Source organism: Hyperolius riggenbachi, chromosome 3 (genome assembly GCF_040937935.1).
Source record: "Hyperolius riggenbachi isolate aHypRig1 chromosome 3, aHypRig1.pri, whole genome shotgun sequence".
NCBI lineage: Eukaryota > Metazoa > Chordata > Amphibia > Anura > Hyperoliidae > Hyperolius > Hyperolius riggenbachi.
Window position 1 is genome coordinate 106489897 of NC_090648.1, and position 24640 is coordinate 106514536.

At 45.8% G+C, this 24640-nt stretch overlaps 1 protein-coding gene across 2 annotated transcripts in view; it reads left to right on the top strand.

Moving 5' to 3' along the window:
* Positions 1 to 24640, top strand: part of LOC137561088 (zinc metalloproteinase-disintegrin-like halysase) — a 136234-nt gene that overhangs the window by 11462 nt on the left and 100132 nt on the right. Inside the window, exon 1 of one of the 2 annotated variants that reach the window (XM_068272332.1) lies at positions 10123 to 10191. The exons of the other annotated variant lie outside the window; for it this stretch is intronic. Coding sequence (XP_068128433.1) covers positions 10134 to 10191 — 58 coding nt within the window. The 5' untranslated portion in view covers positions 10123 to 10133. Of the gene's footprint in view, positions 1 to 10122; positions 10192 to 24640 lie in introns of those variants that run through there. 2 annotated transcript variants of the gene reach the window in all.

Sequence of the window (24640 nt, forward strand, 5' to 3'; positions counted from 1 at the left end):
CCCCTTGCGGGCAATCTGATCACCCACCCACACCATTAGATCGCCCGCAAACCCGCCGTCAGATTACCTCCCAAATGTATCGTTTACATCTGTTATCTTGTCTAAACACCCACTAATTACCCATCAATCACCCATCAATCACCCCCTATCACCACCTGTCACTTTTACCTATCAGATCAGACCCTAATCTGCCCCTTTCGGGCACCCAATCACCCGCCCACACGCTCAGATTGCCCTCTGACCCCCCCCCCCCCCCCTTATCAATTCGCCAGTGCATTAATTACATCTGTCCTTCCCTGTAATAACCCACTGATCACCTGTCAATCACCTGCCAATCACCTATCACCCATCAATCACCCCCTGTCACTGCCACCCAACAATCAGCCCCTAACCTGCCCCTTGCGGGCAAACTGATCACCCACCCACACCAATAGATCGCCCGCAGATCCGACATCAGATCACCACCCAAGCGCAGTGTTTCCATCTATTCTCTCCTCTAAACACCCACTAATTACCCATCAATCACCCATCAATCACCCCCTATCACCACCTGTCACTGTTACCCATCAGATCAGACCCTAATCTGCCCCTTGCGGGCACCCAATCGCCCGCCTACAATCTCAGATTGCCCTCAGACCCCCCCTTATCAATTCGCCAGTGCAATATTTACATCTGTTCTCCCCTGTAATAACCCACTGATTACCTGTCAATCACCTATCAATCACCCATCAATCACCCCCTGTCACTGACACCCATCAATCACCCGCTGTCACTGACACCCATCAATCAGCCCCTAACCTGCCCCTTGTGGGCAAACTGATCACCCACCCACACCAATAGATCGCCTGCAGATCCGACAACAGATCACCACCCAAGCGCAGTGTTTCCATCTATTCTCTACCCTAAACACCCACTAATTACCCATCAATCACCCCCTGTCACTGCTACCTATCAGATTAGACCCCTATCTGCCCCTAGGGCACTCAATCACCCGCCCACACCCTCAGAATGCCCTCAGACCCCAGCCCTGATCACCTCGCCAGTGCATTGCTTGCATCTATTCTCCCCTCTAATCACACCTTGAGACACCCATCAATCACCTCCTGTCACCCCCTAGCACACCTACCCATCAGATCAGGCCCCAATTTGTAATAATTGTGTTTTTTCACAAAGTGTCATTTTCCGCTAACTTGTGACAAAAAATAAAATCTTCTATGAACTAGCCATACTACTAACGGAATACCTTGGGGTGTCTTCTTTCTAAAATGGGGTCATTTGTGGGGTTCCTATACTGCCCTGGCATTTTAGGGGCCCTAAACCGTGAGGAGTAGTCTTGAAACGAAATTTCTCAAAATGACCTGTGAAATCTTAAAGGTACTCATTGGACTTTGGGCCCTTTAGCGCAGTTAGGGTGCAAAAAAGTGCCACACATGTGGTATCGCCGTACTCAGGAGAAGTAGTATAATGTGTTTTGTGGTGTATTTTTACACATACCCATGCTGAGTGGGAGAAATATCTCTGTAAATGGACAATTGTGTGTAAAAAAAATTAACAAATTGTCATTTACAGAGATATTTCTCCCACCCAGCATGGGTATGTGTAAAAATACACCCCAAAACACATTATACTACTTCTCCTGAGTATGGCAATACCACATGTGTGGCACTTTTTTGCAGCCTAACTGCGCTAAGGGGTCCAAAGTCCAATGAGCACCTTTAGGCTTTACAGGGGTGCTTACAATTTAGCACCCCCCAAAATGTCAGGACAGTAAACACACCCCACAAATGATCCCATTTTGGAAAGTAGACCCTTCAAGGTATTCAGAGAGGGGCATGGTGAGTCCGTGGCAGATTTCATTTTTTTTTGTCGCAAGTTAGAAGAAATGGAAACTTTTTTTTTTTTTTTTTTTCTCACAAAGTGTCATTTTCCGCTTACTTGTGACAAAAAATAATATCTTCTATGAACTCACTATGCCTCTCAGTGTATACTTTGGGATGTCTTCTTTCCAAAATGGGGTCATTTGGGGGGTATTTATACTATCCTGGAATTCTAGCCCCTCATGAAACATGACAGGGGGTCAGAAAAGTCAGAGATGCTTGAAAATGGGAAAATTCACTTTTTGCACCATAGTTTGTAAACGCTATAACTTTTACCCAAACCAATAAATATACACTGAATGGGTTTTTTTTTATCAAAAACATGTTTGTCCACATTTTTCGCGCTGCATGTATACAGAAATTTTACTTTATTTGAAAAATGTCAGCACAGAAAGTTAAAAAAAATCATTTTTTTGCCAAAATTCATGTCTTTTTTGATGAATATAATAAAAAGTAAAAATCGCAGGAGCAATCAAATAGCCCCAAAAGAAAGCTGTATTAGTGACAAGAAAAGGAGCCAAAATTCATTTAGGTGGTAGGTTGTATGAGCGAGCAATAAACCGTGAAAGCTGCAGTGGTCTGAATGGAAAAAAAGTGGCCGGTCCTTAAGGGGTAGAAAGCCCTAGGTCCTCAAGTGGTTAAGAGTCTCTAGCTTCCTAAACAAATTGGCCCATATGCAGTTTTCTCCTAGGAGATTAGCTTCTTTTACAAAAAAACTTTTCAGCACTTTGTAATTGAAAAAGTACTAAAAAGTAGGTGAAATCAAAATAATTTTGAATATTGTCTCGCTTGCTGGAGGCTTGAAGGACATTTTATTGACAAGGTGTGAAAATATCACTTAGGAGAAGACTCAGGAGAAAAGTTAATTGCATATGATCCATTGCATCCCTCTAAGTTTGCTATTCAACCATGGCTTTCATCAATCCATATCTTCGTTATTCCCACAATGTCATAGCCTTTGAAATCTAACTGTAGTCTGCCCATCTTACAGTATTTGCAAGACTTCTAGCATAGGTTACAGTGGGTAACAAATTCAAGCTAAAACCAGGGATGCTCGGATGTGCCTCATCCACGAATTCGGAAATCCGCGTGGTTGCAAAAAAAAATCCGCATTCGGCCCCGCCGCATGCGGATTTTCGTCCGCGTCCACGCAACCACGCGGATTTTTTCCCGTGAATGGCGTAATCACGCGCGGATTCACGCCCGGAGGCGGATTTTCTTTTAACGTTAATAACAAAGCCCCCATACATGCTACAGTCCCCCAAATAGCATGGATTATCGAGGTGATAAGGGGCAACATAACTTCAACATAAAAAATTCCCCCCAAAAAAATTTTTCTAGAGAAAATGGATTTTAAAGTGAAATCAACACTTTAAATGGGGCTATTAATTGGTAATAAGTAGTTTTAAAAAGGGATATACGCGTTAAGCAGTCAAGGAGGTGAAGGCGAGTTCCAATGGCACTTGGCGGCGAAGGTACCGCTGGAGGAGGATGAGTGGCTGACGGCAAAAAGGCTCCAGAGAGGTTTTTGTAATTTTTTTTTTTTTTTTGCAGCAATTAGCAATGACATCGCAGCAGAGTTGTCAGTGGACACGGGCAGTGTGAACGCAGAGTGCAGTGGTGGTAGCGACTGAGTCAGGAGAAGGACTATGTGGGCGGTCAGTTCAGCAGCACAGAAGGACCACTGCAACATACTGGTGGTAGTAGTAGCAGCACAGCGTCATAGTGCTGGCCAAAAAATTAAATGCACCCGGTGACCCGGGCAGTGTGAACGCAGAGTGTAGTAGCGACTGAGTCAGGAGGACAAAGCGGGCGGTCAGTTCAGCAGCAGCAGCAGCACAGTAGTAGTAGCACAGCGTCATAGTGCTGGCCAAAAAATTAAATGCACCCGGCGACCCGGGCAGTGTGAACGCAGAGTGTAGTAGCGACTGAGTCAGGAGGACAAAGCGGGCGGTCAGTTCAGCAGCAGCAGCACAGTAGTAGTAGCACAGCGTCATAGTGCTGGCCAAAAAATTAAATGCACCCGGTGACCCGGGCAGTGTGAACGCAGAGTGTAGTAGCGACTGAGTCAGGAGGACAAAGCGGGCGGTCAGTTCAGCAGCAGCAGCAGCACAGTAGTAGTAGCACAGCGTCATAGTGCTGGCCAAAAAATTAAATGCACCCGGCGACCCGGGCAGTGTGAACGCAGAGTGTAGTAGCGACTGAGTCAGGAGGACAAAGCGGGCGGTCAGTTCAGCAGCAGCAGCACAGTAGTAGTAGCACAGCGTCATAGTGCTGGCCAAAAAATTAAATGCACCCGGTGACCCGGGCAGTGTGAACGCAGAGTGTAGTAGCGACTGAGTCAGGAGGACAAAGCGGGCGGTCAGTTCAGCAGCAGCAGCACAGTAGTAGTAGCACAGCGTCATAGTGCTGGCCAAAAAATTAAATGCACCCGGTGACCCGGGCAGTGTGAACGCAGAGTGTAGTAGCGACTGAGTCAGGAGGACAAAGCGGGCGGTCAGTTCAGCAGCAGCAGCAGCACAGTAGTAGTAGCACAGCGTCATAGTGCTGGCCAAAAAATTAAATGCACCCGGCGACCCGGGCAGTGTGAACGCAGAGTGTAGTAGCGACTGAGTCAGGAGGACAAAGTGGGCGGTCAGTTCAGCAGCAGCAGCACAGTAGTAGTAGCACAGCGTCATAGTGCTGGCCAAAAAATTAAATGCACCCGGCGACCCGGGCAGTGTGAACGCAGAGTGTAGTAGCGACTGAGTCAGGAGGACAAAGCGGGCGGTCAGTTCAGCAGCTCAGAAGGAGGACCATGGCAACTTACTGGTAGTAGTACCATAACACCAAAAAAATTAACCAAGGTAGGCACTAGGCAGGTAGTAAATGTCTTTATAAAGGCAGGCATAGTTAACAACAGCACATGCAGCAGCCACTTCATGTCCCCCTGTGTCCGACAATAGGGGCCAGAAACTCACCTTCCACCCAAGCCTGGTTGATTTTCAGGAAGGTGAGTTTGTTCACAGAGGCGTGGGAGAGCCGAGAGCGCTTCTCTGTGACCACGCCACCGGCCGCACTAAAGCATCTCTCTGAGAGGACACTGGAAGGCGGGCAGGATAGGAGTTCCAGGGCGTACTGGGAAAGCTCGCTCCAGATGTCCAGTCTCTTGACCCAGTACTCCAAGGGGTCCACGGGGCTGTCGGTGTCATTGAGCCCGCTGGATGACCCCATATAGTCAGACACCATGGTGGTCAGTCGTTGCTTGTGCTGGTTGGTGGTGGATGCTGTGGCGGGCACCTCTGTTCTGGGCTGCTGCACTGCATACAGGCTCTTGCTTAGGCTCTTCAGGTCTCCGGGGCGCCAGTTGCTGCTGCTGCTGCTGGTGGTTGTTGTTGTGCTGCTAGTGGCAATGGCAGGCACCTCTTGCTGGCTTGGCAGAGCAGTTACAGTGGGGGTGGAAGGCTGGGGGAATGCTTCCAGTAGTCTGCGCACAAGGGCCTCCTTCAACTCCCTTGTGCGTTGCTCGGTGGTGGATGGCGTCATTAAGTCTCCCAGCTTCCCCTTCAGACGGGGATCAAGCATCAAGGTAATCCAGATGTCCTCCCTTGAACGCCTCTGGATCACCCGGGGGTCCCTGCGAAGGCAGCGCAACATGTGCACAGCCATGGGAAACAAGTGGGCCCTGCCAGCAAGATCTCCCTCGTCCTCGCCATTGTCCCATAACGCATGCCTGTCCTCTTCCTGTGCCATGTCGTTGTCCTCCTCAAACCGCCATCCACGTACAACGCCTGCTGCACTCTGCTCCTCCTCCTCCTCCTCATTCAAGTTAGGGACCTCCAACTCTTCCACTACCTGCTGTGAGCCCTCCTCTGAGCTGGACTGTGCTGCCATCTGCTCCTGTTCTTCCAACTGCCTCAGGGCTTCATCCCCACGCTCAATTAAATTGTCCATTGCCTGCTCCAGTAGACAAACCAAGGGCACCCACTGGCACACAGAGGCCCGCTCCTCACTGACCATCTTGGTTGCCTCCAGGAAGGGACTCAGCACCAGGCATACTTGCTGCATCAGTGTCCACTGAGTGGCAGTAATCATGGGGACTTGCTGGTTGCTGGGGACACTTGGGTCTAGCATGTAGGCCCTAAGAGCCAGCCTGTGCTGACACAGCCGCTCCAACATGGCCAGAGTCGAATTCCAGCGAACTGGCATGTCGATGATCATCCGGTGTTGTGGCCTTCCATACTGCTGCTGTAAGGTGGACAAGAGTGCAGAGGCAGTGGCTGACAGGCGAAAAAAGCGTACCACCGCCCGGGCATCCTGCAGCAGCTCGCTCATCCCCTGGTAGGTGCGCAAGAAGCGCTGCACCACAAGATTGAGCACGTGGGCCAAGCAGGGGATGTGCTGGAGGTTTCCCTGCTGCACTGCTGCCACTAGGTTGGCCCCGTTATCGGCTGCCACATACCCCACTTCCAGGCCTCTGGGGGTCAGCCACCTCCGCTCCTGCTTCCTGAGGGCGGCCAGGACGTTGGTGGCCGTAAGCCTCTCCTTCCCCAGGGTCACCAATTTTAAAAGGGCTTGGCAGTGCCGAGGCTTGGCGCTGCTGCTGCCGAGGCGGGCTTGCTTTCCGGGTGCTGAGGGAGTGTCGTGACAGGACCCTTCTGCATCCCCCCTGATCCCGCGTGGTGGCACCACTAGCTGGGCTGATGCGCTCTTGTCCTCCCTCCCTTCCATCAGTGTCACCCAGTGGGCCGTAAAGGACAGGTAGCGACCTGTCCCAAATCTGCTACTCCACGAGTCCATGGTCACGTGGACCCGCTTGCCCACAGAGTAGTCCAGGGAACGGGCCACGTTTTCCACCGCAAACTTGTGGAGTGCTGGGATCGCGCTCCTGCTGAAATAGTGGCGACTGGGGACTTGCCACTCGGGGATGCCAAATTGGAGCAGCGTCTGCATGGCGCTCCCCTCCTGCACCAGGGAGTAGGGAAGCAGCTGTGATGCCATGACCCGGGCCAGCAAGCCATTTAGTTTGCGGATCCGCCTGTGGCTTGGAGGCAGAGGCTTGGTCAGACCCTGAAAGGTGTCGCTCAGCAGGGTCTGACGACGCTGGGATGCAGGGGAGACAGAGGAGAGAGACGAACACTGGCTGCCAGCCTCAATGTCTGTGTCCTGAGCAGCCGAGGTGGAAGAGCGCTTGCGTGCTACTACTGCTGCTGCTGCTGTGGGGGATTCACGACCCTAAGGGAGGGAGGATGCTGCTGCGCTGGTGGGCCTTCTGCTCTCAGGAACCCCTGCCAGCAGTGCCTGCTTCCTCTTAAAGTCCGCATACTCGCGGCAGTGGCGGCTTCTCAGGTGGCCCTGGAGGGATGAGGTACCCATCTTGCTCAGACTTTTCCCACGGCTCAATCTTTTGCTGCATAACCTGCACACCGCATACCTTTTGTCATCAGTACATTCCTCAAAGCAATCCCACACTGGTGACTTTAATTTACTGCGGCCCCCACTAGCAGAGGGTGCAGCGGAGCAATGTGTGGTAGTAGTTGCCGGGGGTTGCATGGTGGTGGTGCCGGCTGAAGCAGTGTCCTGTCTACTTCCTCCACGCCCACTGCTGCCGATGCCCCTGCCCCTGCCTGACATATGGCGATATCCTTGCCTAGGCCGAGGTGACTCGTCATCCTGCTCTGACCATTCTTCCACGGACTCAGCAGGCTGCACATAGTTAGGGTCCACAACGTCATCATCAGCAGCATCATCATAATCCAGCTCTTCCTCTGACTCCCCCGCCTCCTCTTCTGTCCCTACATCCCCAGACCCAGACCCCTCTTCTTCATCACCAGAACTCAACAACGCTTGTGATTGTGGCCCGATCTCAATCTCTGCCACATCAGTCCCCAGTAAGTCCTGTGCTTCTTGCATCAGCAGGTTCCCAGATGCCGGACTGAGGGACAGAACGCTGTCATCCTGGGAGGGCTGCTGACCAGTGGGTGCTGGGGTGGATGTCACAACAAGCGTGGGATGTTGGCTGCTGCTGCTACTGCTTGGAGTGGTGCTCACAGTAGAGGTCTGGGAGGAAGTCATGATGTCCATGAGTACGTCAGGTTCCATTTGCTCAACCACCACACGGGGACCAGAAACTTTAAAATATTTGGACAATGGCGTCCGCTGACTCGGCCCAGGCTTTGCTGCCCCCTTTTCTGCTGCATCACGACCACGTACAGCTGGGCGTCCTCTCCCTGGACGTGGAGCAGTCCCAGAAGTGGCTGAGGCAATTGAACTCCCTTTTCTCTCACCCCGCGAAACCCTGCCAGACATGTTGCTAGTAATGAATCACTGGATGCAGTGGGCACAGTACAAGGTCACTGAAGGATGCAGTGGGCACAGCACAAGGTCACTGAAGGATGCAGTGGCCACAGTACAAGGTCACTGAAGGATGCAGTGGGCACAGCAGTGGGCACTGGATATACAACTAGGTCACTGAAGGATGCAGTGGCCACAGTACAAGGTCACTGAAGGATGCAGTGGGCACAGCAGTGGGCACTGGATATACAACTAGGTCACTGAAGGATGCAGTGGGCACAGTACAAGGTCACTGAAGGATGCAGTGGGCACAGCACAAGGTCACTGAAGGATGCAGTGGCCACAGTACAAGGTCACTGAAGGATGCAGTGGGCACAGCAGTGGGCACTGGATATACAACTAGGTCACTGAAGGATGCAGTGGCCACAGTACAAGGTCACTGAAGGATGCAGTGGGCACAGCAGTGGGCACTGGATATACAACTAGGTCACTGAAGGATGCAGTGGCCACAGTACAAGGTCACTGAAGGATGCAGTGGGCACAGCAGTGGGCACTGGATATACAACTAGGTCACTGAAGGATGCAGTGGGCACAGTACAAGGTCACTGAAGGATGCAGTGGGCACAGTACAAGGTCACTGAAGGATGCAGTGGCCACAGTACAAGATCACTGAAGAATGCAGTGGGCACAGCAGTGGGCACTGGATATACAACTAGGTCACTGAAGGATGCAGTGGGCACAGTACAAGGTCACTGAAAGATGCAGTGGGCACAGTACAAGGTCACTGAAGGATGCAGTGGCCACAGTACAAGGTCACTGAAGAATGCAGTGGGCACAGCAGTGGGCACTGGATATACAACTAGGTCACTGAAGGATGCAGTGGGCACACAAGGATGTCACACTGTGTAATGAGATGCTCATATGCCAGCGAGCGAGCGAGCAGTGGGCACTGGGCACGGCACAAGGTCACTGACAGAATGAATGAACAGCGCTGGCAGAGAGTGGCGGCGCTGGCGGTGTGACTGGCTGCCTGCAAATAGTACAAGTGTATAACTGTCACTGGAATATACAAGTGAACACTGCAGCTGCACTAACCTGCCTGCCTGCACTCTACACACAGATAATCCCCACTCCCACTACACTGCAGCACTGAACCTGCCTGCACAGCACTACACACAGTTAAATAATCACTAGACTCCCACACTCCCACTACACTACACTGACTACAACTAACTACAGCAATCACTCACTGACTAGCTAACTGTGTACAGTATAAGAGCAGTGTTAGCAAAAAAAACGCTTTGTTTTTAACACAATAAATGCACTTGCTCAAACAACAATGGCCTGGAGATAATCCTCTCAGCACCACAGTCTAGTAGCAAGGACAGAGCTTTTCCATCATGGCCGCCGCTTTATATTCAGGAGGGGAGGGCATAGCTCCCCTCCTGTGATTGGTTGCTAGGGCCTGGCTGGGGCACTCTGATTGGCCTGCAATGTGTCACTTCCGCATAGTTTGACGCATTTCCGCAAACCACGACTTCAGCCCCGGGTTTCACGAGCGTGAATGCGGATTTCTGTCCGCATTCACGCGAAGCCGAAGTAGATTTTCGTGGTTGAAAATCTATTCACGGCTTAGCGTGTCCGAGGCGGAATGCGTCAAAATGGTCGTGAATCCACGCGTAAGCGTGATCACGACCTGGCGGTGAGCCCCACTGGCTAAAACTGACACAAACTGTCCAAGTTATTAACCAAACCTACAAAAATATACGTCATTGATATCAGTTACTAAGCATTGTAATTACCAACGGTCTTATGTCCTAACTTTGGTACTTATAAGGTATTTGAGGAAATGCTGATGTGCTGATGGTGTTGACATACCACAGTTTTTGCCCAATGTAATGAATCATTGAGCAATCCCGTACCTTGCAAGTTTTAAAAGACACTTCCTTTGTTGGTAACACAACAGAGAAATTTTGGAACACTATGGTAATGCTGGGAGCGGCTCTGTTACTGCTGGTACTGCTGGATAGCAAAGCTTTAGGTGGGTCTTTTCACACTACCTTGTGTTTCATACTGACTGCTGCTTCACTTGATGGATTCTAACTTAATGAAGTTATTTTTTCAATTTGGTTTACAAACTTCTTTATAATCTTTGAAATCTTCCCCACAAAGTTGTTGTACAAATAGAAAAAAACTGAAGCTCAGTTAAATCCCGTTTATGCACGTTCGTAGTTTCACATACTTTTTGTGCTGACTTTAGCTATTAATAGCAAAACCCCCATACATGTTATCATCACCAATTGATGGGTATGTTAAGGGGAATTGTTGGAATAATAATACGTCAAAAAATAATTTTACAATAAGACCTTGTAGTTTTAAGAAAATTGATTTTAAATATGCAAAGGAAAATGGTTTTCAAACTCAGAAAAAAATGACAGTTTAAGGCCTTGTTCATATTGCGTTCCGTTCACGTGACCGTTAGCATTGGGCGGTTTTTGACGCGTCTTTTTTTTTCAATTCCTGTCGCTTGGGTGGGCGATTTGTTTTTGTGCTCAGCGGTTTTCTAAGCGTTTTTCCCAATCGGTTTTGTAATTCACTCTTTGACGTAAGTCAGGAAGTGAACTCTTTGACTCAATACAATGTATTTATTCTTAAAAACACAAACGCAATCACTGCAAAAAGCGACTTTGTGAGCGTTTTGCATTTCTCCTATACCTTCCATTGAGGCAGAGTCGCCCCAAAAATGGTCCACGCACCGTTTTGCTGCCCGCACAGCACACGACCCGCGCTGATATGAACCTTCTCATAGACATTCATTGCACAAAAGTTTGGGGTGGGAGGGCGTTTTTAAAAAGCGCACGTGGGAGAAAAAATTGAGAGAATGCCTGTAGTGTAAATGAGCCCTCAAAGACAGTTTTCCTTTGCATTTTTAAAATAAAGTTTCCCAAAAACATTTATTATTATTTAGTATTTATATAGCGCCGACATCTTACGCAGCGCTGTACAGTATATAGTCTAGTCACCTAACTGTCCCGCAGAGGTGCTCACAATCTAGTCCCTACTATAGTCATATGTCTATGTATGTATCGTGTAGTGTATATATTGTAGTCTAGGGCCAATTTAGGGGAAGCCAGTTAACGTATCTGTATGTTTTTGGGATGTGGGAGGAAACCAGAGTGCCCAGAGGAAATCCACGCAGACACGGGGAGAACATACAAACTCCTTGCAGATGTTGACCTGGCTGGGATTCAAACCAGGGACCCAGCACTGCAAGGCGAGAGCGCTAACCATTACGCCACCGTGCCCCCCTTAACATACTTTGCAATGCTGGTGACAATAGCATTTATGGGGGCTTAGCCACTAAAGATGGCACAAATTACACAAAATTTCAAAATGACTGTTCCTGATTACATTTACATACAAGTTGTTTTCCCCAAAATGTTGCATTACTATTTTGCATCGTAATTGCAAATTATGATGCAAAATTACAATTATGCAAAATTCGTGCTCATCACTACTGAATATTTGTGTTAATGCTTTATTTGGTCAAATACTACAGAAGTAGACATTATTCAACTTGCAGAGACTCGTGGGCTTCAAACAAGATACCCCATTAGCAATGATGTGCTTGTAGTCATTCTCTAAAGTGCACACATACACGCATCTTTCCCTCTGATGCAGCAAATCGATTGATCATTCTCTTATCAAAATCTGATTTAATTGTGATTGATTCATTCCATGCACAGCACATCAATTCTAAATAGATTAATAATTAATGGTAATTAACCGTAATTAACCGTAATGTTCTATTAATTAACCCCCCCATTCCCGCCATCATACTGTTAAGATGGGTTGATATTGATCTGGTAGCTGAACCCCATGCTAATGGGCCCAGGCTTTGTGGCCAGTAGCAGCCTCAATGAGGGAAAAAAAAATAATAAAATAAAATAAAAAAGGATATTAACAATATAAAAAATAACAAAAACAACTGTATTAGCTAAGATATATTAATTATATTAGTCAAGTTATATTATTGAACAATACATTATTACAGAACTTGTACAATTATCATATTATAGACAAGTTATATTAGTCCAGCCATAGGTGATAAGTGAGTTGTGTACCTAAATACAGCTCGCAGTCACAGGAAGCAATTGATATGCCTACACACAGCATCCTAACTAATGTGGTGGTTGGTTTAACACACAAGGCAACTTCTTTTTCGCATCAGCATCACAACCATTATTATAGACCCACTGTATTTAGGAAACTTGACCACGCATTCCCGGTTGTATTATTCTCCCCCTGGACGATCCAGTGGCACAGGTCCTTTTCCTCCACAGTGTCTTCCGAGGCCATACCTGAAGCCCCACATCGCATGGACTTAAACTATGCCACACTGCAGAAAATAACAGCAAATCTGAATAGAAACACCAATAATGCTAAATGCATTATGTGCTGACTAGGGTACCATAGACCTCTTGGCCACTGCTTTATTTTGAAAGAAATCAGCACCTCTTTTCAGTTCCTGTTTTGTGCTTATTTACAAGCCAGGTACCATTCACATAACAGAATGAGCTGTTTGATAGCAAAAAAAAAACAACAACATTAGAGATGGGCCGTAGTATGCCAGTCGAATAATTCATCTTGAAGATCGCATATTCGCATTCGTCACCTCTTGCAAATATATGGTGGATTTGGTTAGCTCCTTATACATCATCATTGAGGTAAACATTGACCCCAAAGTCAGCAGACACATGGCAGCCAATAGCTACCCCTCCCACCTATCAGAAAGTCAGCACAGAAGCCATTTTGCAGTCTGTATTTGGCTTCTGTGCTAGGCAGATGAGGGACAGTGTGTTGTGACAGGGAGAGAGTTAGGTAATGCTGTGTTCTGTGTCCTCAGTGCACATTCTTGCTGCTACCACATTGTGCAGAACAACTAAGCCCTTCTTATGCCCCTTAGGGCTGATACATTGTTTTTCTTGCTATTGTATTGCTCTTCTGTGGTCAGTGCACAAGTGAGCTGTTGGAGACAGGTCTGCTGGTTCTAGTAGTGCACCGACCATAACCCACCTTCACACCACTACTGGCATCTAGTATCCACTGGCCCCTGTGTAAAACCTCAGTGCTGTAAGAGACAGGTCTGCTGGTCCTAGTTGTGCACCAACCATAACCGACCTTAACACCACTACTGGCAACTAGTATCCACTACTGCCCCCTGTATAAGGCCTCAGTGCAAAATCAGTGTTTTTTTGGTCACTTAAATGTCATCGAACTACCTCAGCATGACCATAAAGGCTGGAAAACCGCAATCGCCTGCACTGCCACGATTGTGCACACAAGCACAACGGCCACTACACACCACTACAGAAAGACTGCCGCCGAGAGGACTAACATTTATGTGCTGGAGGTGTCAACTAGTAAAAACAAAGATATGCTCACCTGATGTAATCACTAAAGGTGTTTGCGGTTGTTTTCGGGCTGCGGTGCGTTAAATGTGGCATTTTGTCTGTCAGTGTGATCGACATGTACACACGCCAGAAGTTTAAATCATTTTATTCCACCAATTTAGAAATGTAATGTGATTTCTGCCCTTTAACGATTAAAACCCAACTCTGCGTCAACTACCTCATTTTTGGTGGGAATTTTGCCATGGACCCCCCTCCGACATGCCCCTGTCCAGGTGTTAGGCCCCTTAAAAACAACTTTTCCATCACTTTTGTGGCCAGAAACAGTCTTTGTAGGTTCTAAAATTCTCCTGCCCATTGAAGTCTATGGAGATTCGCAGATTCGCCAGACTCACTACCCAAATTTTATATTCGGCCCATCACTAAACAGCATGTTGAAAACAGTCTCAAGTATTGTCTGATGAGCAAAGAGTTGGCTCAGTCATGGTCTGACTGTGACCACCCAGCTTCAAATGGACACCTCCCAGTGGTTCTGAAGAGGTTTCAATGGCTTTTTTATACAGTAAATGACTAAAGATTTTAAAGTACAGGAAATCCACTTGCTCCAGGCAACAAAAAGTGATAATCCAGGTGATAATTTTTGAGGTAAAAAAATATATTAAGATATCCTACGAATTAAAACCTCCGTGTCCCTGCGTCCTCCTGTGTCCCTCCTGCCGTGGCTTCCCGCCTGTTTTTTAAAGGACGGGCCTTTTTACTACTAGTACATATATATTTATACAGTTGTATGCTCTGTTCTGGGCCACGACTGGGACCAGTTGCAGCCCAGCGCATGTGACTGTTCATACTGTGCACCCGTGTGTATTGTACTCCCTGTGCACAGTAGCCATAGCTGAGAACATCCTGGGCAGGCGCAGTTTGGAAATATTTGGAAATTGGCATGCGCAGGATACTCCTGGTGACGGCTCATATGGACTGCACAGGTGCCCCAAAGAGTTCCAAATGGGGCATTTAGAAGTAATACAGAGGCATAGCCCGAAAAAAAAGAAGTAGCCTGGAGAGGTCTGATGGGTCTCTAGAACATCGAGGCAGGGCCGGGCCGAGGCATAGGCTGGAGAGGCTCCAGCCTCAGGGTGCAGTGTAGGAGGGGGCGCACAATTCATTCAGCTGTCATTCCTAATTGTGTATGAAGCAGAAAGAAATAAGAAAAGGGGATACATAGCAGTGACTGCAAGCCAGATAACTAGAGATTAAGGTGTTGGGGAGGTTGTGGGCCCTGTGGCCCTCTTAGTCTAACAGCAATCAGTGAGTGACAGCTGGGGTGGGAGGGATGGAGGGGCGCACTTTGGTGTCTCAGCCTTGGGTGCCGGGGGACCTTGTCCCTGCTCTGCATCGAGGTAAGTATACCTTAACATCTTTCTTTTTGCCTCAGGTTTACTTTAAGTGCCTTGTATCTTGCATGTTGAATGGTGATAAATAAAAAGGTCATCTACAGTGTGTGGAACAACCATACATATGTAGGCTAAAATTTGAGGTCTAAAGTTGGCTTAAGCCTTTGTAATGGCCTCAACTGGGTACAACTAGCAAGATCAAGAGATACAAGAAAATAGTTTGAGATGAAACCCATATGCAATTAACTTTTTCTCCTGCGTTATCTCCTTGAAGATAATTTTTCATCTTCTACTTAAAATAACTTTTCAACATTTACAATTGAAAAAGTAACCAAAACTTGGTGAAAAAGTACTGTCAAAATTATTTGGAGTATTTTCCTGCATGCTGGTGGTTTAAAGTGAACCTTAAGTCACCTAAAAAAAATGAGTTTTACTCACCTAGGGCTTCCCTCAGCCCCCTGCAGCTGATCGGTGCCCTCGCTGTGTCTCTCTGATCCTCCCATCCCCGCCGGCGACCACTTCCTGTTTCGCTGTCAGGACCCGACAGGCATGGAAACGCGAGTGACTCTTTGCGTTCCCAGCCAAAATATCGCCCCCTATGCTGCTATTGTGGGCAGGAAAAATATCGCCCCCTATGCTGCTATTGTGGGCAGGAAAAATATCGCCCCCTATGCTGCTATTGCGGAAAAAAATATCGCTATATGCTGCTATTGCGGCCTCCTTGCCGCAATAGCAGCATAGGGGGCGATATTTTGGCTGGGAACGCGAAGAATCACTCGCGTTCCCATGCCTGTCGGGTCCTGACAGCGAAACCGGAAGTGGTCGCCGGCGGGGACGGGAGGATCAGAGAGACACGGCGAGGGCACCGATCAGATGCAGGGGGCAGAGGGAAGCCCCAGGTGAGTAAAACTCTTTTTTTTAAGTGACTTAAGTGCCTCTTTAAACAGCATTTCATTGACAAGTTGTGAAAATATCACCTTGGAGAAAACGTAGGTGAAAAAGTGAATTGCATATAGGCCCGAAATATCAATCTTGAATGAGGCTGGTTACTAACTTTTGGTGTTATTTATCAGCACTTTTGGTCACAGTGTCAGTTGCTTATGGACAACCATTTCTGTTGACCTTAAACCTTTTTAAACTAAGGCGTATACACATATTACTGTGTATTAACAGCTCTGAATTGGTAGTAAGCAAAAAATATTTCTGCTGGTTGAATAAACCTTTATTCCACCTTATAAAGCAGACCAGTGGTTGCCTTTAAAGGGAATCGAAAGTGAAAATAAACGTATGAGATAATGAATTGTATGCGTATTATTATTGATTTATTCAGCAGCACCACGGAATATGCTGTCGCTTTATAAATCAATAAAAATCATAATAATAATAATAATGTGAGTCTCATATTATTTCCAGTACAGGAAGTGTTAAGAAACTTCACTTGTTATCTGCTGTATGCAAAAGCCCTTCTCTGAGCTCTTCGACCCAACTTGGGTCAGCTACAGTGCTGTTTTCTGAAGCACTTATATATAGAAGAAATTGTGAAAAACCGCTTCAGATACAGTTTTACTGCAGTGACGTTCAAACGGTCATTAACGCTGCTCTGTTTTTTAGTTTAAAATACAGAGGCCCATATGCAATTCACTTTTTCTCATGAGTTTTCTTTCTGGTGATATTTTCACAACTTGTCACAAAATGCATTTTAAGCCACCAGCAAGTAAAAAAATACTTAAAATAATTGTAATAATACTTATTCATCTACTTTTAGGTACTTTTTCAATTGTAAATTGATTAAAAGCTATTTCAAGGTGAAGATAAAAACTATCTCTTAGGAGATAACACAGGAGAGAAAGTTAATTGCATATAGGCCCAAGTGTGGTTTGTAAATTGCGTATATGATGATGCAATGTTATAAAAAATAACTATATTAAAAAAAGAGACTCTTTTCTTTGCTACGAATGTTCTATTAATTATCTGTACTACACATACAATTAATTATATCATACGTTTTTTTTTCTTCAGTGGCACTTTAAAGCCTATGTTTAAAACTATTTTTATAACATAAAAAATAGTCTGGATTGTTTGTTTTTTTAAACCAGCCCTTCTATGTATTATCTCATCCTGAATGATATTAGCATTTGATGATGGGGGTGTGGCTAGAGGTGTGGCAGAGGCGTGTCCCTCTTTATTTACTCAAAAAATTGGGAAATATGTTAGCTGGGCCTATTTTTAACATTGAGCCTCAAACAACCAAAAAGCACACTTATCCAGCATCAGTAGATCTCCATCATTGCCGGATAACCGTGACTCTACTATATGTGCAGAAAAGCTCCTCATTATGGACAGAAGACCCTGACATTAGGAATGCTTGATGCTTGCTGTGGGTCTAAAGAGTCATATGATGAGCTGTGGAGAAACTGAGAGGAAAAGCGGGCAGTAGGAAGATTACCTCAGAAAATGGATGGTTGGTTATTGTCAGAAATGAAACAATTACCAAATTACTCATCTACCAATCTCTGGTCACTGACTGCTGGCATTAAAATAGGAAGAGCATTTGCAGTAAATGCGTAAAACGTGGGGAAAATCTGTGTTTAGTTTGCGGAAGGAAGTAGCAGATTGCATTTACATGGAATTTCCATTTTTCGTTAAAACAAAATAATCCAGTTATTTCAGCTCAATGTGCTGCAAACATCAACAGAAGACTTTATCTCAAACTGCTTACCATAATTATTGTGCATATAAAACAGCAATAGTAGTCTGACAGATAGGAACATTGCTGTAAGTCAAGGGCCCATATGCTATTCACTTTTTCTCATCAGTTTTCTCATAGGAGAGAGTAGGTTCACACTTATTCTACAAAAGTATCCGTGGCTCCAGTTTTTGGCTCAGATCAAAACCGGAGCCAAAGATACCAATGTTAAAAATAGCTTCCGTCTTCACAAAAAAAAAAATAGATCTGTGGCCGTTCCAGCGGATCCGTTTTGAAAACCTGAACAGACGGTCCGGATTTGCAGGATTTTCACGGACCCCGGATACACGGAGGGGTAGTGAAGGTCAATCCAAAAATTGATCCCCCTTTACACAGGCAGCTTTAGACACATAAACGGATCAGTTTTCTGTGTCTCAGCCCTGACCGTGGGTGGCGACGGGGGCTGCCATGCTGGAGGGGGTAGCAGGCAGGAAGGAGGGCAGCGTGCACAGTGGTGGAGAGCGGGGCCAGCCCTCCTCCCTCACCTGGGTCCCCCCTTCCCCGCTCCCACTCCAGCTAGTTTATTTTAAAATGTAACCAATGTACTTCAATGTAATGTAGCTAGCATCGAGCGGGGAACTTACTTCCTTGCGTTCCACTGCATGTGCGTCACTTCCTGCAAAGCCGCCCAATTAAGTACAGAGGGCAGCGTTGCAGGAAGTGACGGTGAGCGGTTGAATGCAAGGAAGGAAGTTCCGTTTGAAACTGATCCGATCTGCAACAGACAAGTGTGGACCTAGCCTGATATTTTCTGATTGTGATCAAAATTGTCAATAACATGCTTTTTAATCCACTAGTAAGCAAGTAAATACTAAAATAAATTTGATACTACTTTTTCACCTACTTTTTAGAACTTTTTCAATTGCAAAGTATTAAAAAGTTATTTTAAATAGAAGAAAAATTATCTCCTAGGAGAAAACTCAAGAGAAAAAGTTAATTAACTTTTTCTTCCTCGTTTTCTCATACATGGGGCCTGATTCACAAAGCGGTGCAAACTTTTTCGCGGACTTTTTCGCGCGCAATTTGCCGCGATTCACGCGATCGCGGACTTTTGCGCGTGCAAAAGTCCGCGATCACGCGAATCGCTGCAAATTGCGTGTGAAAAAGTCAGCGAAAAAGTTTGCACCGCTTTGTGAATCAGGCCCATGATGTTTTCAAAATTGTCAATAAAATGTTTTTTAAACTACCAGCAAGCAAGAAAATATTCAAAATAATTTTGACAGTACTTTTTTCACCTTTCATTTAGTACTTTTTCAGTTACAAAGAATAGAAAAGTTATTTTAAATAGAAGATGAAAAATTATCTCCTAAGAGAAAACACAGGAGAAATGGTGAAGGGGTATCTTGTGGATTATGCCCCCTTTGTACCTCATGCCCCCTTGTACCTATTGTGTCTCCCTTTGTCCTCCGCTGTCCCCCTAGTGTCATCCTGTGTCCGCCTCTGTCCTCCTTGTGTCTTGCTCTATGCCCTTTGTGTCCCCCTGTGTCCTCCTCTGTATGGGCGCAGTACAGGGAGTCCCCGACATTGCGGCGGGTTGGAGGTTTTAGGAGGCGTTCACAAGTCAGACACTCCCTGCATTTGGACTATAAGACGTCACTTTTGGGGGAGAAAAGTGAGTCTTATAGTCCAAAAAATACAGTGATTACATATGGGCCCAGGTCTGAAAGTAAGTAAGAATGGCTTTTGCTCTAGGCATCTAATTTCTCATGCAGCAAGGTATAGGTTTACAGTCATTTTATACCCCAAAGGAGTACTGTTGCAATGTATAATTTGAACTTACTGTCTATTCTGAAAATTCTTACCTAGCTGCAAATTGAAGTGCAAAGTTCATTTTCACTCATATTAAATGACAATCACATTTGTGCAGCACCATTGTATGCTTATGGAACTCTCATAATGACATTTCCTGACACCTGGCAAGGGTCTGCAGCTAAGGTGAGAATTAATCATTCTTCACAACGGCTTCAGTAAAACATTTCCTATGAGCAAAGGCACAATTTCTTTAATTACGGAAACTCATAATAACCACAGTGATTGGTCACACTGATTTACCGTACTGATATTACATATTTAGGCTCTCCACCTTAAAAACATTCTAGTTACACCCAGCATAACAGCAAACAAGGTTATAGTCTCCAAGTTACCATTTCAAAAGATAAACAGGTCACATCAAACTGAAAGATGTCTAGTCTGTGTATATTTTATGTGCACTCCAAGGAAGTGTTTACAGAAAGTATTATGGCACATACATATTTTGTATTTAATCCAAAGTTTGAGGAAATCCAGCACTATAGTTTTAATATCAAAATTGCATACGAACAAAATAAAGTGCAAATCCAGTGCAGGTAACAGTCCTGATACAAACAGCAAGCGGATATACTTACTGTATGTGGTAATACTGAGTATGGAGGAGGCAGCTGTGAGTGCCAGAGGTTGGTGATGCGGAAGCCCAAACCTGGTCAGGAGAGGAGAACGGGCTATTCCTTAAAGGACCTCTGTTGCGAAAAATCGTAAAATTTAAAATACTTGTAAACACAAATATAAGAAGTCAATTTCTTCCTGAGTAAAATGAGCTATAAATTACTTTTCTCCTATGTTGATATCACTTACAGTAAGTAGTAGAAATCTGACATTACCGACAGATTTTGGACTAGCCCATCTTCTCAATGGGGGGTTCTCAGGGTTTTCTTTATTTTTAAAAGCACTTAGTGAATGGCAGTTGCTCTGTCCAACTGCCAAAATAGTGTGCAGTGTGCAGGGAGGCTGGCCAGCATCATTATATAAATCTTTTTCAGGGAATGTCTTTATAAAGAATAATGGCCATGATGAGAATCCCCCATGAAGAGATGGACTAACCCAAAACATGTTGGTAATGTCAGATTTCTACTACCTACTGTAAGTGACAGCAACATGGGAGAAAAGTCTTTTATGGCTCATTTTACTCTGGGAGAAATGTACTTCTTATTTGTATGTGTTTTAAATTTTAAGATTTTTGTGACAGTTCCTCTTTAAAGGATCAGTGATGATTTTATCATAAGGTGCACTCTACTGTGGCAGATTATACAAAAACCTTATAGGCAATTTTAAGCAATTGGGCTTCAGTGTACATGGACCATCAATGTAAGCTGTAGTTTTACTTTGTATATTCACTGTAATAAATGGAGATTCTTTGTATGGAGAACTAAAGCCTGTTTTGTGGTTTACTCTACGGTAGCCACATAACTTTGTTGTGCACTGGTGACTGCAGGCTGCATATGAATGTGATGTGGGATCTTAAAGAGAGGTGTAAGCCCAGCTTCTTGTCCTGTGTGCATACCATCACCATTACCATCAGAATCCATAAAATCACTATGGGTCCCACACAAACTACACTACACCCTCTTGGGCACAGGGTTTAATCTTGGACCACCCCACAGTGGGCACAGCACTAATGTTTCACCTGTACACCCCTGATGGTGACACTATTCTGTTGTGATGCCCTGAAAAGAGACACCCTAAAATGCCACTCGTGTGCAATGTGGGAAAAACTGACAATTTCTACTGCAATTACTTAAAATCGGAATCAGGTGCCTCATTAGGGAAGATCTTGAAGGAACCTGTTAAATTTTGTTTAATTTGGCCTTTGTTGATGACATGTGTGACATCACCACACTTAGACTGAAAGGGCTGGTTCACATCTAGGGCGCTTTTGTTTTTTTTTAAGCACCGACGCTTTTCAAAATCGCCCTAAAAGCGCTTGTGCAATGATTCCCTATGAGAGTGTTCACATAATCACATTTGAGCGGTTCAATTACGATCCGCTCACCAAAGCGCTGCCTGTACCATTTTCGGGACGATTTGCCTCAATGGAAGGTATAGGGAAATCAGAAAAAGTGCTTTGTATAGCGATTTCACCAGCGCTTTCATGAATACATACATTGTATATCTTCCTAGGTGGAAATCTTTGATGTCCAGAAAGAACATCAGGACCAGACAATAATTTGCCCACAAACACGTAGGGTAGACCTAGACTTCTGGGTCAATGTGCTCCAAGCACAAATATTGCTATTTACAGTGGCTTGCAAAAGTATTCGGCCCCCTTGCCTTGAAGTTTTCCACATTTTGTCACATTACTGCCACAAACATGAATCAGTTTTATTGGAATTCCACGTGAAAGACCAATACAAAGTGGTGTACACGTGAGAAGTGGAACAAAAATCATACATGAATCCAAACATTTTTTACAAATCAATAACTGCAAAGTGGGGTGTGCGTAATTATTCGGCCCCCTGAGTCAATACTTTGTAGAACCACCTTTTGCTGCAATTACAGCTGCCAGTCTTTTAGGGTATGTCTCCACCAGCTTTGCACATCTAGAGACTGAATACCTTGCCCATTCTTCTTTGCAAAACAGCTCCAGCTCAGTCAGATTAGATGGACAGTGTTTGTGAACAGCAGTTTTCAGATCTTGCCACAGATTCTCGATTGGATTTAGAGCTGGACTTTGACTGGGCCATTCTAACACATGGATATGTTTTGTTTTAAACCATTCCACCATTGTTGCCCTGGCTTTATGTTTAGGGTTGTTGCCCTGCTGGAAGGTGAACCTCCGCTCCAGTCTCAAGTCTTTTGCAGACTCCAAGAGGTTTTCTTCCAAGATTGCCCTGTATTTGGCTCCATTCATCTTCCCATCAACTTTCACTAGCTTCGCAGTCCCTGCTGAAGAGAAGCAACCCCAGAGCATGATGCTGCCACCACCATATTTGACAGTGGGGATGGTGTGTTCTGAGTGATGTGCAGTGTTAGTTTTCTGCCACACATAGCGTTTTGCATTTTGGCCAAAAAGTTCCATTTTGGCCTCATCCGACCAGAGCACCTTCTTCCACATGTTTGCTGTGTCCCCCACATGGCATGTGGCAAACTGCAAACGGGACTTTTTATGCTTTTCTGTTAACAATGGCTTTCTTCTTGTCACTCTTCCATAAGAGCCAACTTTGTGCAGTGCACGACTAATAGTTGTCCTATGGACAGATTCCCCCACCTGAGCTGTAGATCTCTGCAGCTCGTCCAAAGTCACCATGGGCCTCTTGACTGCATTTCTGATCAGCGCTCTCCTTGTTTGGCCTGTGAGTTTAGGTACACAGCCTTGTCTTGGTAGGTTTACAGTTGTGCCGTACTCCTTCCATCTCTGAATTATTGCTTGAACAGTGCTCCGTGGGATGTTCGAGGCTTTAGAAAATTTTTTGTAGCTTAAACCTGCTTGAAATTTCTCAATAACTTTATCCCTGACCTGTCTGGTGTGTTCTTTGGACTTCATGGTGTTGTTGCTCCCAATATTCTCTTAGACAACCTCTGAGGCCGTCATAGAGCAGCTGTATTAGATTACACACAGGTGCACTCTATTTAGTCATTAGCACTCATCAGGCAATGTCTATGGGCAACTGACTGCACTCAGACCAAAGGGGGCTAAATAATTACGCACACCCCACTTTGCAGTTATAGATTTGTAAAAAAATGTTTGGAATCATGTATGATTTGATTTTCGTTCCACTTCTCACATGTACACCACTTTGTATTGGTCTTTCACGTGGAATTCCAATAAAATTGATTCACATTTGTGACAGTAATGTGACAAAATGTGGAAAACTTCAAGGGAGCCGAATACTTTTGCAAGCCACTGTAGATACAGCACCAGACAATGGGCTCGATTCACAAAATGGTGCTAAGCAGTTAGCACGCCCAAAGTTTTTATTTATCGTGTGCAAAGTTTAGCGCTGCGCGGTGCACGCGAAACATCACACCAGGGTGACCGAAACGGCATGCCGGCTGCGCCTGAAAGGTCGCACTGTGTGACGTTTCAGGCGCACCGGGTGCAACGGTTTAGGCGTACCTGGTGCGCCGTTTCGCACGCACCGCACATCACTAAGCTTTCCGAAATTTTGCGCGTCCTAAAGGACTTAATGCGTGAAAAAGGGCTTTTAGGCGTGCTAATTAAGTTAGCACCATTTTGTAAATCAAGCCCAATATATTTAGCAAATTAAAAAAAAACCACATTTCTCTAGAAGAATTTTGAACCAACTGTAAGATATGGTGGTGGAAATTATATACTGTATATACTCGCAAGCAAGCCGGATTTTTTACCCCCAAAAAGTGGGCCAAAAGTTGGGGGGTTGGCTTGCTTGCGAGTCGTTGGTCTGCGATAGACCCCCCCCCCCACACCCGCGGCCGCCACTGCTATTTGCTTACCCGGCGGCTTCCTCTATTCCTCACTCCGTCTCCTGCTGCCAGTGCCCCGTGTAAATAATTCACAGCAGCTTACCCCACGGCGGCTGCTGTGTGATGAGTGTGAAGCCGTAGAGAGTGGTTCCAATAGTAACGGCGATACACATCGCCACTACAGGAAGCCGCTCGCTCTACGGCTTCTCACCCATCACACAGCAGCCGCTGTGGGGCGAGCTGCTGTGAATTATTTACACGGGGCACTGGCAGCAGGAGACGGAGAGGAGAATAGAGGAAGCCGCCGGGCAAGGTAATAGCAGCGGCAGCCGTGGGGGTGGGGGGCATTACCTACCCACACTGGGACGCTATACTGGGCACTATACTAGCTATACTGGGCACTTTACTAGCTATACTGGGCACGATACTAGCTATACTGGGCACTATACTAGCTATACTGGGAATTTTACTAGCTATACTGGGCACTTTACTAGCTGTACTGGGCACTATACTAGCTATAATGGGCACTATACTGGGCACTATACTAGCTATACTGGGCACTATACTAGCTATACTGGGCACTTTACTAGCTATACTGGGCACTATACTAACTATACTGGGCACTTTACTAGCTGTACTGGGCACTTTACTAGCTGTACTGGGCACTTTACTAGCTATACTGGGCAGTATACTGGGCACTATACTAGCTATACTGGGCACTGTACTAGCTATACTGGGCACTTTACT